At 48.5% G+C, this 13,596-nt stretch overlaps 1 protein-coding gene across 1 annotated transcript in view; it reads right to left on the bottom strand.

Moving 5' to 3' along the window:
• Window positions 1-13,596, bottom strand: part of ANO7 (anoctamin 7) — a 52,286-nt gene that overhangs the window by 17,688 nt on the left and 21,002 nt on the right. The window contains exons 10-16 of the mRNA XM_078611266.1: window positions 10,474-10,570; window positions 8,104-8,247; window positions 6,583-6,720; window positions 4,739-4,837; window positions 3,437-3,539; window positions 2,098-2,209; window positions 616-670 (exon numbers count right to left, since the gene is read on the bottom strand). Of these exons, the coding sequence (XP_078467392.1) occupies window positions 616-670; window positions 2,098-2,209; window positions 3,437-3,539; window positions 4,739-4,837; window positions 6,583-6,720; window positions 8,104-8,247; window positions 10,474-10,570 (748 nt within the window). The remainder of the gene's footprint in view (window positions 1-615; window positions 671-2,097; window positions 2,210-3,436; window positions 3,540-4,738; window positions 4,838-6,582; window positions 6,721-8,103; window positions 8,248-10,473; window positions 10,571-13,596) is intronic.

The following is a 13,596-nucleotide window of genomic DNA, read 5'->3' as shown; positions in this document are numbered from 1 at the left end:
GCAAATTCCCTTCCCCCTAAGCTCTGTGGTCCTCCATATATGAAGGTGTTATCAGTCAATTAAGAAAACCAGAGAACCCAGAGGAAAGCAACGTGTATGAGGAGGAAACACTATCCCATGCAGACGAAACAGATTGTAAATGTTGTGGCTTGGCTCTCCAACACACCGGTGTGCTGTACTAGTGACGAATTGGCCACGTTCTGTTTACATGACAATCCTTACTAATTAGCTGTGTCGGGTGGTGGCGGGTTTTAATGACACATTTATATATTTACGGGATCTAGCCCAAAAAACCCCATCTATTATGGAAACAGGTAGAGTCCACATCATTGGTGTACCGCCTTCTGGCGAGCCAGGGTATGGCACCTCAACATCCAGGCGCAGGGAATTTCGCAACATTTGTGCGATTCACCAATCCTCGCCTCCACCAGTGCTGGACAATCCATGAAAATGAGTTTCATAGCTCATCGGATTCCTCCAGTCTAAATAAAGACTCTGATTCTGATTCGGTGCCGATTACAGGTGTGCGTAGCCACCACCCGGCAGTGTTTGTTGACGAGCGTGATGAGTTGTTGTTTTCGTGAGCGGCCGAACAGAGAGGTGCAAGGAACGTACGTCCTCATTCCTGGTGCCCAGCAGCTTCTTGTAGTGGCCAGGGTAACCCACAAACCTGTGCAAGGGCCACATGTCACCATCATCGGAACAATTAAGAAAAGTTGAACAAGTATTCATTTAACACGAGGCCCAGCCACCGGTTGCACTTCTTCTTCTTTTGTATGTCACGTGGGTGGGGGAGGGCGAATCAACAGTTTGTATTGACGATGTCATAGTTAAATGTTAAGGTCCTTCAACCAATCCAAGGCAGCAGTAGAAGCGGCATGGATTGCAGCGATAACGTCAGGGTGTGCGTGGATGGCGCACTTGTCGGTGATGCGTTTGATGGTTTGTGCACGTGCCCTGACCAGTGACAACACAATACTTAAGCCCGTCATCTCAATACTTTACATTTGGTCAACCGGCGCGGAAAAATCTATCTAAAAAGCAGAATTGTCTACGCGTGTGATCATTTGAAATGTATTAATTTTAACCTTTCCACAATTATGATGACAACTGTGCTACTGGTCGGATATCAAGTGACAAAGTCTCCATCTGGAACTCCTGTACAGCAGTCGTCCTCTGCAGGGATGAGCCTTTGCCAAGGCAATGTGGAATGTCCACACTTGGCTCAGTGCGACAAGATGAGTACTGGCCTATTGCACATTTTGTGGGGAGTCACTTTGACTTGGCCTTGGCTGGCAAGAAAATGCATTTCATTATTGTTCATTTTCACAACAAATGTCTAAAGGCAAAGGTGCAGCCCTGCAATTGCTCACTCACTCCACTGCTGGCAGAAGGACCTCTACTAGAAGGAGCTCTAGACAGACCATCTAGAGCAGTGTTCTTCACTCATTTTCAGTGGGGAGCCGATAAGACATCAGCGTGTGAGGGCTGCCACATATTTGAAACCAATGGGTTTGACAGCACGATGATGATGGGATGTTTTCACATTTGTGTACTGTCGGGGGCCGCAAGTCAGGGGCCGCACTGAAGGTCACCACGGCCGTCAGTGGCCCGCGGGCCTTGCAATGAAGAACACTGAGATATAAGTAGTTTGGCCTACACTACCACGCTGGCCAGACGTCTTGGAATAGGTGGGGGTACCCACACTTGACCCCACCACGTGCAAAATACCGATCAACTAACTACAGTGGCACCTATTTTCTGTACACTGCTGGTTCAACAATGGTGGGTTAACTGAAGAAACTTGCGCCAATTGTTTCAACCGCCAAGCCAAGAGGTCGAATCGAACCGGCGAACTTCTGGATTGGAAGTCCAATGTGCCACACGTTTGCACCACGGCCGTTATCCCAACGAGCGAGCGCTCGTGTTGAAACGGTTTCAGAGAAGTGGGTATGGCGGATTTACATCGCTGGACACAAGGACGCTACACAGTAAGTATGATGAACTTCCTTCGCACCGGTACGTATCCCCACCCACGCTAATCAGGAGGTGCTAGCCACGATGAGCGGTGGGACGCTGTTGCACGGTTCCACGTACCGGCCCTTGAAGAAGGCCACATAGAACGGAGAGGAGTAAAAGTTGACGAATTGGAAGACGAAAACCTTGAAGGTGAAGGCATCCTCGTACTGCGTCTGTGTTCGGTGCATTTCTGGTGCGCAGGCAGAGGGACACTCGGATTAGAGAACGTATGACGGTTAATGACAACGTTCAATTTGTGTTTTTGTTTTTCTTGTGACTAAACAGGAGCCCAGTACAAAGCACCGGTCACAATAAACTTTAAAAATACACTTAACTTTACCAGGTAAGGCCCACTGAGCTCTTTTGCAGAAGCGACCTGGCCACAAATGATAGCTCAACGAAGGGGCTTTTGATGTGGAGCAAAAATACTCTAAACGCGTGTTGATTCTAAATGTGGAGGGAAAAAACCGGAGGACCCAGATAAAAATCCACGTGACTACAGAAGAGAGAGATACCACAAACTCCAAATATTCAGCAGGCGTCATCAGGGTCGGAATCGAACCCACGACCTCCTGTATACCAGGCGAGGTAGTTAACATTTCAACACCGCGGCCCGGTGGCAACATGTTAACTCGCTGTCAATACAAGGTGGGGGGTAGGGACAGAAACTCTGTGAGAAAGTGTGGACCGCAAGTGGGAAAACAATGAAAGTTTACATGGGGAGGGAAGGATGAGGGGAAAAATAACTAACACAGTGAGGGTAGAGAAGGGCGCAGGAGGCGTGTGATGCTCATCTCTCAAACGGCGTACCGATGTAATGTGAGGATATATCCGGCTCACCGACGTATCACAACTCGTCATGATGATTGGCTCTGCCGGTCCTGGTCTATAGCTAATGGGGGGAAGCCTAGGGGCGTGGCCCTGACGTAATGGAAAGGTGACAGCTGTAAGTAGAGGATTGGTTCTGCTGGCTTTGGCCACAGCCAATGGGGAGATGAGTCGGGGGCGTGGTCCCGGGAGCCTACGAGGGAGTCTGGAATATTCCATGGAGGCTAACCAGGATTAGTGGAAACATACTACGTGACCCGGGTATTAAATAGGTGTGGAAACGAACGACACGTGGTCAGAAGGGGAACGAACGGAGGAGGGGGCCACGCGTGAGCGGGGCTCCAGGTTGCCACGTGGCGGCGCGTCTCTCTCTCTATCCCTCTCACGCTGCCTGTCAGCAGCGTGAAGGAAAGCTGTAATGCAAAGTGAATAACAGACCGGATTCCAGAAGTCGCCTCAACGACCTTTATTACACTAGATTGCCACTCGTTACTTTGATAACGTGTGGCTGCCCGCCAACGGTAATTCAGCGTTCCATTCAGCCCCCCGGTTAAAGGAGAGGGTGTCCCGACCGCCGGCGCGAACGTACCCCACTTGGTGAGCTGCTCGGCGAGAGACGAGTAAACTTGGCCCATCACCAGGATGAGGATCAGGTTCACCATCGAGCTGCTGATGTTGGCGATGTTCGCTGCCTGCAAAAAAAAACACATCAGTAATGTGCACTTTCCATTACTTATAAAATATAAACGGATCCTTAAGCCAAAGTAAAACTTCATTCGTCAGTGGGTCAGTCAGTCATGGGACTTCAGGAATATTTGTTGTAGACATAGACATGAGACAGGTGGCATCGTCACAGCAAAATTACTGCCCCCACTTGATACAGTAATTTTGCTGTGACGGTGCCACCTGAAGACGGAAGCTTGCGTTGCCTTCGAAACGTCGTGATTTAATTTATTTTTATTAAATATTTTACCTACGTGACTTTACCGAAAAAACTAAAGAGTATGGACCCTTGCAGTCAGGAAAACTTCAAATCTAGAGACATTACGACGCTTCGATCACAACACAAGCGATCCTGATGACCATCACCTGTGTTGTGATCGCAACCTCGTAGTTTTATTGTTATTTTTTGTTATTTTCTTTTAACCTATCTATGTGATTTTACCGAAAGACCCAAAGAATATGAATTCCTGCGATCACGAAAGCTTTAAGTCGAGATTTAACATTTGATTTACGCTGCAAGAAACCAACGAACAACTTCTACGTGGGCACCGGTTTAATCACGAGCTACTCCTCACTCGTCGAGGGTCGGTGACACAGTTCCTGCAAGACTGCCCCCACGTCACCAAGTAAACCGGTGATAACAAAAATAACACGACGCATTCTATGTGTTTATCCCCATCATACGCTGGTGAAAAATAAATACACTCTATATCCTGATTAACATACGTTTTGCATAATCTGTATTTTTGTTTCTGCCAAGCCTCACCTCACCTCCCTCCCACCATAACTCTGGATAATCGAGGGTTAACTGCCGCTGTTGGGGTTGTGCTCCGTTGTAAACGTTCACAAGCTCAGCACTTGATGGACAATTATCGACCTAACAATGTCACAGCCGCTCGTCGTACAAGTGCGGGTTTTGTTGAGTTGGGCGTCGACCGTCTCCTTTCTCAAAGCTTTCGCCACGCACAACTGCGGGCACCTTCGGGAGTTGAACCGCGACCGCCCGGCGACCCACGACCTCGTTCAACTCCTGCAGTTGTCCGCAGTGGCGTGCGGCGAGACCTCGAGACGAGAAAGGCTTTAACACGCGGCCCAATTGGAAATGCCACACGCGGACGTCGTCATCGTTTTGCCGGTCGGTCAAATGGAGAAGGGAAATGCGACACACCTGGGTCATGAGCACCGCATTTCCCGTCTTGTACATGACCACGCTGACGATTCCACGATACATAATCACCGTGACCAAGAAAATCATCACCACCGAGAGCTGCAGGCAAAGAAAACGGTGAAAGGTCAGTGACGGGTTTGTATGTCAGCACAACTATACTATGATTTAAATAAAAACTGTTAAATATCCAACAGTTAGGCAGATGATTTATTATTTCATCTCCCATTATAATTCACAAACGGTGCATAATAATGGTCCATGACTGTTGTAGCTAAGTAAACGAGTGAGCTTGAAATTACCATCGTAGTTAAGACATCAATACTAAGCTGCCTACATATTGATAGAAACTTGAATATTGTGACTAATCGTCCTGGATTGGCCAGGACAGTCCCGGTTTCAAAACGAATGTCCCGGTGTCGATTTGGAGAAATAAAGATTTCAGATTTTTTTTTCTTCTTCCTGGGTTAAAATGTTTCTGGCCTCATGCTTGACCCTTACCTACCTCATATTCTTGGTTCTTTTGGTAAAGTCACGTAGAAGGGAAATAATAAAATAATAAAAAATAATTGTATTTTATTATGTTTTATTTTTATTATTTTAAAAATAAAACATAATAAAATGAGAATTATTTTATCATGTTTTATTTTATTATTTTATTACTTCCCTTCTACGTGACTTTACCGAAAGAACCAAGAAGATGAATCCCTGCAGTCACGAAAGCTTTAAATCGAAATTCCTACCTACCTAATTAGTGGGCATGCCTGGCAGAGTTGTAGGCATGGTCTATGAACAGTAGGCGTGGCTAGCATCAGAGCGAGGCCACTCCCCTCGTGTGGGCGGCACTAGCGACTGAGTGGGCGTCTCTAGATTCAAGTGGGCAGCACTAGCGACTGAGTGGGCGTCTCTAGATTCAAGTGGGCGGCACTAGCGACTGAGTGGGCGTCTCTAGATCCAAGTGGGCGGCACTAGCGACTGAGTGGGCGTCTCTAGATCCAAGTGGGCGGCACTAGCGACTGAGTGGGCGTCTCTAGATTCAAGTGGGCGGCACTAGCGACTGAGTGGGCGTCTCTAGATTCAAGTGGGCGGCACTAGTGACTGAGTGGGCGTCTCTAGATTCAAGTGGGCGGCACTAGCGACTGAGTGGGCGTCTCTAGATTCAAGTGGGCGGCACTAGCGACTGAGTGGGCGTCTCTAGATTCAAGTGGGCGGCACTAGTGACTGAGTGGGCGTCTCTAGATTCAAGTGGGCGGCACTAGCGACTGAGTGGGCGTCTCTAGATTCAAGTGGGCGGCACTAGCGACTGAGTGGGCGTCTCTAGATCCAAGTGGGCGGCACTAGCAACTGAGTGGGCGTCTCTAGATTCAAGTGGGCGGGGCCGAAAGACTGAGGGACGGGCCGTCAGCGCAATGTGGTCCTGGTTCACCCCCCCAGAAATCCGGCGGCCTTCACGTTGCAAACGTTTTTTTTCCCCCCTCCACATTTAGAAACATGAATTGAGGTTATTTCGATTATTTGGCGACAGCTATAAATTTACACATCAGCCACTTTGTTGCGCTATCATTTGTAGCCAAGTTGCTTCTGAAAAATGAAAGAATACCTCAGTAGGCTTTACTTGGTAAAAACATTTTTTGTTTTATTTGTATATTTTTAAGTGATTTGTTTATCTTTTCCCTATACTTTGCACTCCTATCGTGTTTTTTGTATTGTTCGTTGTTGCAACGTTCTGACCCGCCCCGACTGGACATGCGTAAAAAAGAGCTTTATAGCTCATCAGATTCCCCCACTATAAATATTCTTATTCTGACGCGGGTTAAACCACGAGGCGGACGCTGTGCTGCCCTGACCATGAGTATGATGACCATGGTGCCCGTGATGATGCGGGAGAGGCGGTCTCGCTCGGGGAAGTATGGCTCCTTGACCCCCGTGATGGGATTCCGCTCCATGCTCGGCGCCATCGCTGCAAACTCCGGCCGAGGCCTCTCCTAGGTCGGGGAACACGGCCACACCAACGCCAGCAGTGTGATGGTGGTGGTGGGCGAGGGGGCTCACGGCAGAGGTCGCAAACGGGTTTTGATTCCTTATCCGTACCCGGCCGCACCAGGGTCGCAAATGGGTACCCGTTCCCGGCCGGCCGGGTACGGGTACCCGTTCCCTACCCGTACCCTACCCGAAATGAGTGACAAACGGTGACTCACCAGTGACTCACGGCCTACCCGTACCCGTACCCGGCTGCACCAGGGTCGCAAACAGCTACCCGTACCCGGCTGGGTACGGGTAGCCGGGTATCGGGTAGGGTACGGGTATCGGGTAGGGTACGGGTATCGGGTACCCGGTTGCGACCTCTGGCCCACGGGGTCATGCTATTTGCCGTCATGGATGCTGCACCAGGCCACCGCAAAGGAGCAGCTAGAAGGGGCAGCTCTCAGAGGCAGCTGGGGGGGACGGGTGGTGACGTGGCCCAGCAGTTGGGAGTTCAAAGCTTGTTGCAGAGGCGCATAGTTCTAATCCAGCAGTAATAACCACGATAATACGTACACAACTACGTGTGTTGAGCTTCTTTCTCACCGTATGTAGCCAACTGTGCTAATCGGAGGTGCGCGAGGGGGAAGGCCAACAAACTTAACTTACAAAGCAGTTATAAAGAAATCAGTTTTCGTTATACCACACGAGAAATCTGCTTCACAGTGGACGTTAAAGATCCCCCGTGACGTCCATCGTTTGTCGGCGTCATGATCAAAATTTGCCAACCTTCAAAATCGCCCACAAATAACTCGGTCGGGGGGTTCACACGTGTCGACCACCACCCCCAACTGGCAGACTAAAGCATGCTGTTGCAGGCTTGTATCCAGCGTCCAGGCACAACCCCTCCTTAAAACCCCCCTCCCTTCTGTTTCTCTCTTAAAGCCTCGCCTCTTCTCCACTGCCCATTCCCTTCCTCTTACCTCCCCTCTTAATTTCTTCCCCCCCCCTCCCCTTTCGTAACCCCTCGGTAACACCGCTCTATCGTGTCCACCAACTCCTCACCCCTTACACGCCCCTGCCATCCAGATCACTTCTTGCTAACACCGTTTAAAAAAAGTTATGTTTTGCGCCGTGATGAAAAGCGATCTAGAAATAAACAAAAAAACATTCAAGAATCCATTGCTGGTCCTGTCACCTGACGGCAATGTGCTGACACCTGTCAGCAGTATGTTGACTTCACCTTCTATTCCCTAAACACGCAATCACTAAGCAGCCTGCTCAGCGTGTTGTCCTTCCCACCTCCAATTAGCACGGTTGGCTACGTAGGGTGTAGAGGAAGTTCAAGCTACACATCAAGATCTGATAGGATTAGGCAGAGGCTTTGCACCGCATGGGAGGTGTACCTCCTCCTCTTCAAAGTCCATGCAGTCCCAGTGGTGAGCGAGGATGGCGTTTTTTCTCTTCCAGTACTCGAGGAAGGTGACGGCCCAGAAGGACATGAAGACGCTGAAGAAGACCGTGCCGGGGTGGTCGAAGAGGTAGCCCAGCTGTGGCAGAAGATTCACGATCAAAGGGCTCGTTTTGATTAAATCCTTTATATTAAGTTCGCTTGCTTGCTTAGGACCGTGCAAATCTTTCGGTCGTTTTTTAACCCACTTCCCGTGATCCAATCGAGCTGACATTTTGCACACAGACTCGTTGTGCGTGACAATGCATTTTCGTGAAAAAAAAATTCCTAAATTTTACACTGTTTAGGGAAATTATTTTTAAATATTTAATTACCAATTGTTTAATGCTGCCAGACAATCATCTGACCCATAGGTGGCAGCCATCTCAAGCCAGAGGACGAGAGGACTCTAGCCGCCACGCATATAAAGGATTTATAGTGAAAAACTTTGTTTTTACGGGTTATACTTGTTTTTCTACCTACGTGACTTTACCGAAAGAACCAAAGAGTATGGAATAACGCATTTTTTTTTTAAGATATAACTTTTCTTGACGGTTGCTGAGCACAGGCCCCCAAAGGCCCAAAACTCCAAGCGACCAGCAACAAACAGCACTACCGAATGCGTAATAGACGAGTTTATAGATTTCCTGAATTGAGCAACGTTGTGAGGACTTGGTCCAAGAGGGAATTCTTATGGGAGGGAATTACAACGTTGGGGTTATCACATAGCAAGGTTTATCGTGGGCAGCAGAGGACAGAGAGCAGAGGGCAGTGTAGCAAATATATGATCGTAGTGCTCCATGCTCCCATATTTGATGCTCCCTGCATTCAGCAGCCTTGCAGGGATCAGTTTGGTCAAATAATTTCCCCTCGCCTGGAAGCGGGATTGACAATAGAGCTGGTCGCAGGCCTCCCCTGGCGTCACGAGCCTGTGATCGGAGGCGCGTCGCACCATAGGGCTCTGATGCAATGGGATTCTCAGGTGGAGTCTGGACACGATTGCACGAGGACATGGGCTGGACGGGGGTTGGGAGAGGGTGAAGCAGAGGCGGGGAGACGCGGCGAGACGGTGGCTCTCGCAGCCACAGCCAGCGAAGCCTCCCAGGTGCGATTTGTACTCTCTACATTGAGTGGCGAATTCACCCTTTCCCATTCCGATGGCGTACGTGCACGTTAAGGTGGCAGCACTCACACTTTACGCCATTAGTTTATTGAGAAAAAATAATAATAACATTACGTATTTTTGGTTCTTTCGGTAAAGTCACGAAGAAGGGAAACGATAAAATAATAAAAATATAAGACAATCAAATTATCTCGACGTTTCGACTGCAACACAAGCAATTATCATCGGGTGTGAAATCCACAGCAAGAAATTTTGAAAAAAGTTTAAATTTGATTGTCTTATCTTTTTATTATTTTATCGCTTCCCTTCTACGTGACTTTACTGAAAGAACCAAGAATATGAATCCCTGCAGTCACGAAAGCTTTAAATAAAAAAATAACATTACGGTTTAAATTGGGAAGAAATAATTACGTACTAAGTGGCAAAAAAAAAATCTCCAAAAGTTTGTATTGCCTACTTGACTCATTATACCCACACTGGAATCAATGCCTAAATGACCAAATCATTGCACGCAATGCGTCCGGTCTCATCAAGTCTCGTTATAGTGATGACGCTAACGCCGATGCTCACGTGGTGCAATCGTTAACGGCTCAAAGGTCATCGGCTCCACCTCGCGGCGCGGCAGTTGAAGAAACGGCGCGTGGATTTTTCCGCGGGTCCTCCGGGTTTTACCCCCACATTTAGAATCGACACGCGTTTAGAATATTTAGCTGGTATAAATTTCCACTTGATAAGCCACTTCGTTGAGCTATCATTTGTGGGCAGCTCACTTATGACAAAGAGCTGTATAGCTCGGTGGGCCTTCCTTACCTGGTAAAATAAAAATAGTTTAGTACATTAGCACGGTTGGCTACGTACGGTTGCGAAAGAAGTTCAACGTACACACGCACGTCACGGCGGTCGATCGGCAGGTCGCGTGTGGCGGGGTCAAGCGTGGGTACTCTCGCCTCTTTCAAAGACGTCTGGCCAGCGTGGAAGAGTAGGACAATTACCCAGCCGCTACAGCTTCTCTCTCTTGGGAGAGAGAGAGAAAGAGCTCCCTGCAGTGGAGCTGAGGCCCTTCCGCCAGTGGTGGCGTGCGCAACTAATTGCGGGGTGTTGGCCCCTTGACCTGAACCGTCGCGGCCCCTACGCCTGCGACCGCTGCTATCGCCGTGGTCGCCGCTAGCGCCGCTAGCGAGAGCGATTTTTCGCGCCTCGCACCTTGGCCATGGGGCAAATGTCGGAGAGCTTCCACACGGTGCACGCGTCGCACAGCGGGCACATGAGGAACTTGTGTCCACTGCTGCAGATCTCCTCCCTATGGGTGGGGACGTAGGGGGGGGGGGCAGGGGAGGTGGAGGGGAGAGGGATGACTGCGATGCACGTTTTGTCAGAGGCGGACGCAGCTGTGTCCCCGCGGGGCAGGGATGAGTAATGTCTGCCCTGCGCACAGTATGGGTGATACAAAACAACGTGGATTTATGTTGTGCGGTGGCGATTTTAAAAAATTGAAAAGGTTTGGAGAGCTGGACATTCGTTTCCATCAACTGTACGTTGATTGAGTGTCGCCCTCCCTCCGATGCGTGGGTTGTTTTTTTGGGTACTCTGGTTTCCTCCCACACTCATTAAGAGAGTTAGCCAAACATCTCAATATAGGGCGACAGAGCTTGGGCAATGATTGGTGCTGGTTCTGGCTGCCTTCCCACTCGTCTGTGGTTGACTGAAATGCAATATGTTCTTGTCTACTAGACCAAAACTAAATGCGGACTAATTAACACTGAAATAGCATCCATATTCCACTGCGTCCCAGGACGCTGCTGCGCAGAAACAATGTGCATGCTTATTTTACAGACCGGCAATCTGTTACAGGCAGGGGGGGGACACAACAGCTTGAACTTGGGCAGGGAGTCGACAGTGCAGATGGCTGGATGAAGGAAGTTCCAGGCTTTGCGAGTCGCTCGGGAGAATGAGGAGCCTCACACTGAATAAGACATCGGGTCAGATCGACCCCACTGTGGCTGGGTGGTCACGTTGCTTAGCGATGGGGCAGAGCACCTTCGCCATTTCTGTTTAGGAGCTTGGCTGCCTCTACCACAGTTGAAGGCACCCACACTTTACCCCACCGTGAGTTTATGCACCGATCTATTTCCTGCAATGTAACCAAGTTACCGTTCAATCTTGATTTGAAGCTTTCGTGACTGCAGGAATCCATACTCTTTGGTTCTTTCGGTAAAGTCACGTAGTTAGAAATAAAATCAAATGAAACAAATCACAATTTACCGTTACTTACCATGAGTTGCTGTTGTAACCACATTGCCTAGTCGAAGGGTGGGTAGTTAATAATAATACTTTCATTTTATATAGCGCCATTCATGCTAATAGCATCTCATAACGCTGTACATTAATCACACACAAGGATGAAATCTCATATACAGCCAATTTTTCTAGATCAATTCTCCAGCTCACGTTAGGTGCGCTGGATAGTGTGGGGGACTCATGCGTAATTGGGTTAATGTGACCTCTTGCAACCACCAGTGTCTGATATATTTTACCGCAAGGTTTAAAAAAACAAACAATGCTCTTGAATGGAATAGCGGCCCTGAAACCGTGAACAATTCGTCAACTCGCTGCAGACGTCGGTCGTTGGGACTCCAGCTGATAGCGAAGGTTGAAAATGTTTAACTAGAATTGATTCAGAGCACGAAAAAAAATCTTTACAAGTTAGGTTATGGAGTAAATTGCATATATGGTAGGACATGGGGAAGGGAACAGCGACTAGTTTGTGCAATCAAAATCGGTGACCATATATGGGGATGGGGGAAAAATTAGTTTTTTATACAACCGTTCTAAACGTTTAAACTTTAATCTTCCCATGATCATTATTAATCGATTCTAGGGTGAGAAAAATTATAATTGGCAAGATGCTAAACGTGCTTTTTTTGTTGTTTCAGTAAGAAGTTCAACGTGGAGTGCTCATTGTGACACACCAAGGGCGTCCAATCGATACGTTCCGAGGTTTTAACAAAACCGGACGGATTGTACGGACACTTGGCGATGACACCTTGGGCATTTGAGTGATTTTGCAAAAATACGGCTCCCGCGGAGAGAAAGTAGTTCCGAAAATCTCACCGCGGTGCTTTTTTCTCTCTCGGAAGAACACAATCCAAGCTTAAAATGAGTAAAAAACACTCCTGAAAAATTGAATTACCCCCCCCCCTCCTCCACCCGCGGGAAACAATATAAAAGCATAGGCTGAAAATATCTGAACTTCCACAAACCTGCAAAACTCTGATCTAACGTCCGTTACCTGCGACCAACGGTTTCCTAAAATAGCACAGAAGAGCCCCTGCTGCGCATGACGCGCGTGACGCACACACTCGGGGCGCTCGCTCGTGAACGGCACATCCCAACCCCAGCCTCTGCAAGTCGCTGCCGATCAATTTGAGCAGAGCCTCGTGAACTTCAGCCGCGAGACCCCCGAATTGCCACGATGGCGTACAGCAAACGGCTCTTCAACGATACTTCCTGGCAGGCCACATGGTGACAGCAGCCTGCACCGGCGGGGTGTCGTACAATACGTGGACAAACACTGACTCGCATGGCGACGTGAGGTCATAATGCTTGTACATGTGACCACTCATTTATAACCTCTTGTCTGAAGGTCTCTCATCTCCTCTCTTGTTTATCTCTCTCATCGTGTTAATTGTTGTTTAATGCCCACAGCTCTCTCGTATATATATGTATGTTGAACTTCTTTCGGACCGTACGTAGCCGACCATGCTAATCGGAGGTGCAGAGGACAACAAACTGAACACAAAAAGCAGTTCTCAAGAAATTAGTTTTCAATCTAGATTGAAAAGTGGCTTCCTAATATCGGAAGGAAGAGCATTCCAGACGGCCGCAGAAGCGCATCTCTCAATCTCCACCTCTTGTTCATCTCTCCTTTCATTCCACAAATCTTTATCTTTTGGCGAGCCGTATTTCGGCCACTTCTGGGCTGCGGACTGTCAGTTGAAGATCACAACGATCTCGGTGTAACAGAGAATGCACATGAAGAGTTAAATTTGGGCCGCGGATGAGAAGAATTAATGTGGTGGCTAACGCGAGCTGCCACAAGCAGATCTCAGACACCAGCAAATAAATTCTGCATCACCGCCCACTCTTTTTGAATGTTGACGTCGCAGGTCCAAGAGAGTTCCACCGTGCCATTACGATTTAGCAACAGTCAAACGCCATATCCTGCAGGACGCGATTCGCTAAAGATTGTGGGATTACACGGCGAGACGCAGGATGACGGGTTCAGGGCAGACGGGAGGCTTTGCTGAGTCCGATGTAATCCCACAA

Source organism: Lampetra planeri, chromosome 36, assembly GCF_965212315.1.
Source record: "Lampetra planeri chromosome 36, kcLamPlan1.2.h2, whole genome shotgun sequence".
In the NCBI taxonomy this organism is placed as follows: Eukaryota; Metazoa; Chordata; class Hyperoartia; order Petromyzontiformes; family Petromyzontidae; genus Lampetra; species Lampetra planeri.
This window is presented reverse-complemented; position numbering and strand designations above follow the sequence as displayed.